The sequence below is a fragment of the Frankliniella occidentalis genome, unplaced genomic scaffold, assembly GCF_000697945.3.
Source record: "Frankliniella occidentalis isolate FOCC.00 unplaced genomic scaffold, Focc_3.1 Scaffold8, whole genome shotgun sequence".
Classification (NCBI taxonomy): Eukaryota; Metazoa; Arthropoda; class Insecta; order Thysanoptera; family Thripidae; genus Frankliniella; species Frankliniella occidentalis.
In genome coordinates this window covers 1,476,163-1,477,021 of record NW_026267138.1, presented here as the reverse complement: position 1 = coordinate 1,477,021, position 859 = coordinate 1,476,163, and the positions used below count along the sequence as shown (strand labels likewise).

General features: G+C 42.3%; 2 protein-coding genes across 5 annotated transcripts in view; one reads left to right on the top strand and one right to left on the bottom strand.

Moving 5' to 3' along the window:
- Window positions 1–859, bottom strand: part of LOC113205920 (centrosomal protein of 89 kDa) — a 23,190-nt gene that overhangs the window by 11,744 nt on the left and 10,587 nt on the right. For both annotated transcript variants that reach the window (XM_052274763.1, XM_052274765.1), the window contains exons 9-11: window positions 688–855; window positions 378–609; window positions 133–302 (exon numbers count right to left, since the gene is read on the bottom strand). In XM_052274763.1, the coding sequence (XP_052130723.1) occupies window positions 133–302; window positions 378–609; window positions 688–855 (570 nt within the window). The remainder of the gene's footprint in view (window positions 1–132; window positions 303–377; window positions 610–687; window positions 856–859) is intronic.
- LOC127751344 (uncharacterized) overlaps window positions 1–859 on the top strand; it is a 12,483-nt gene that overhangs the window by 9,051 nt on the left and 2,573 nt on the right. The gene's annotated exons all lie outside the window — the stretch shown is intronic.

The following is an 859-nucleotide window of genomic DNA, read 5'->3' as shown; positions in this document are numbered from 1 at the left end:
TGGTTTTTCAGATGTTGCTGCCTGCCAAACAATCTCTAGACTCTCTTCCGTTTTGCTGTTGGATTAAAAAAAAATCACTGTAATAGGGATGATTTCCCAAACACCTTTCAATACTTTGAAATGTTAGCTCACCACTTGTCTCGCTGTAAACGTGCAATGAACTGTTCTTTTTGCCGAAGAATTCCTCTAAGCTGTTGCACCTCTTGTTGGTATAAATGCTCTGTCCTGGCTACACCCTCTGCACGTTCCCTCATTATTTTTTCTACAGCACCAAGTTCTTCATATGCTCCTCGTTGCACAGTCTAAAAAATTTTATAATTTAAAAACACTTTTGGGCTGCAACTTGAAAGACACATACCAAAGAAAAACAAACTTACTTCCAGCTGGGCTTTGAGGGAGCCCACCCGAGTCACAAGAGTGCTCCCAAGCCTTGCTACTGAATGACTTTCTTCCTGTCTCTCTTGCAGTGCGCGTACTAACCTTTCCTGCTCAGTCACAAGTTCTTTTACCATGGTAAGCGACCTCTGAAGTTGCCTTTTGGCTGAGTCCCGTGATACATGAGCTGACACCAGACGAGCACATAAATCCTCATTTTTTTGCTGACAATGCCTACAAAAACAACAAAAATATCCTTTGTTTATTGACCGTTTAATCAGAAGGAGCAGGTAGAAAAATAAGTATAGGTACCTCAAAAGTTTCTCTAAGGCCCGATTACTGGCCTCCAATGAAGAGTGATTGGCAGTATGGGTCTCAAGGGCAGCTTCCAGACGAGGCTTGTCAGTTTCTAAAGCTGCAACTTTGCGAGCAAATCGCTCCCTTTCCTGTTCATACTGTGATTTAAGTTCTTCAAACAATCTGC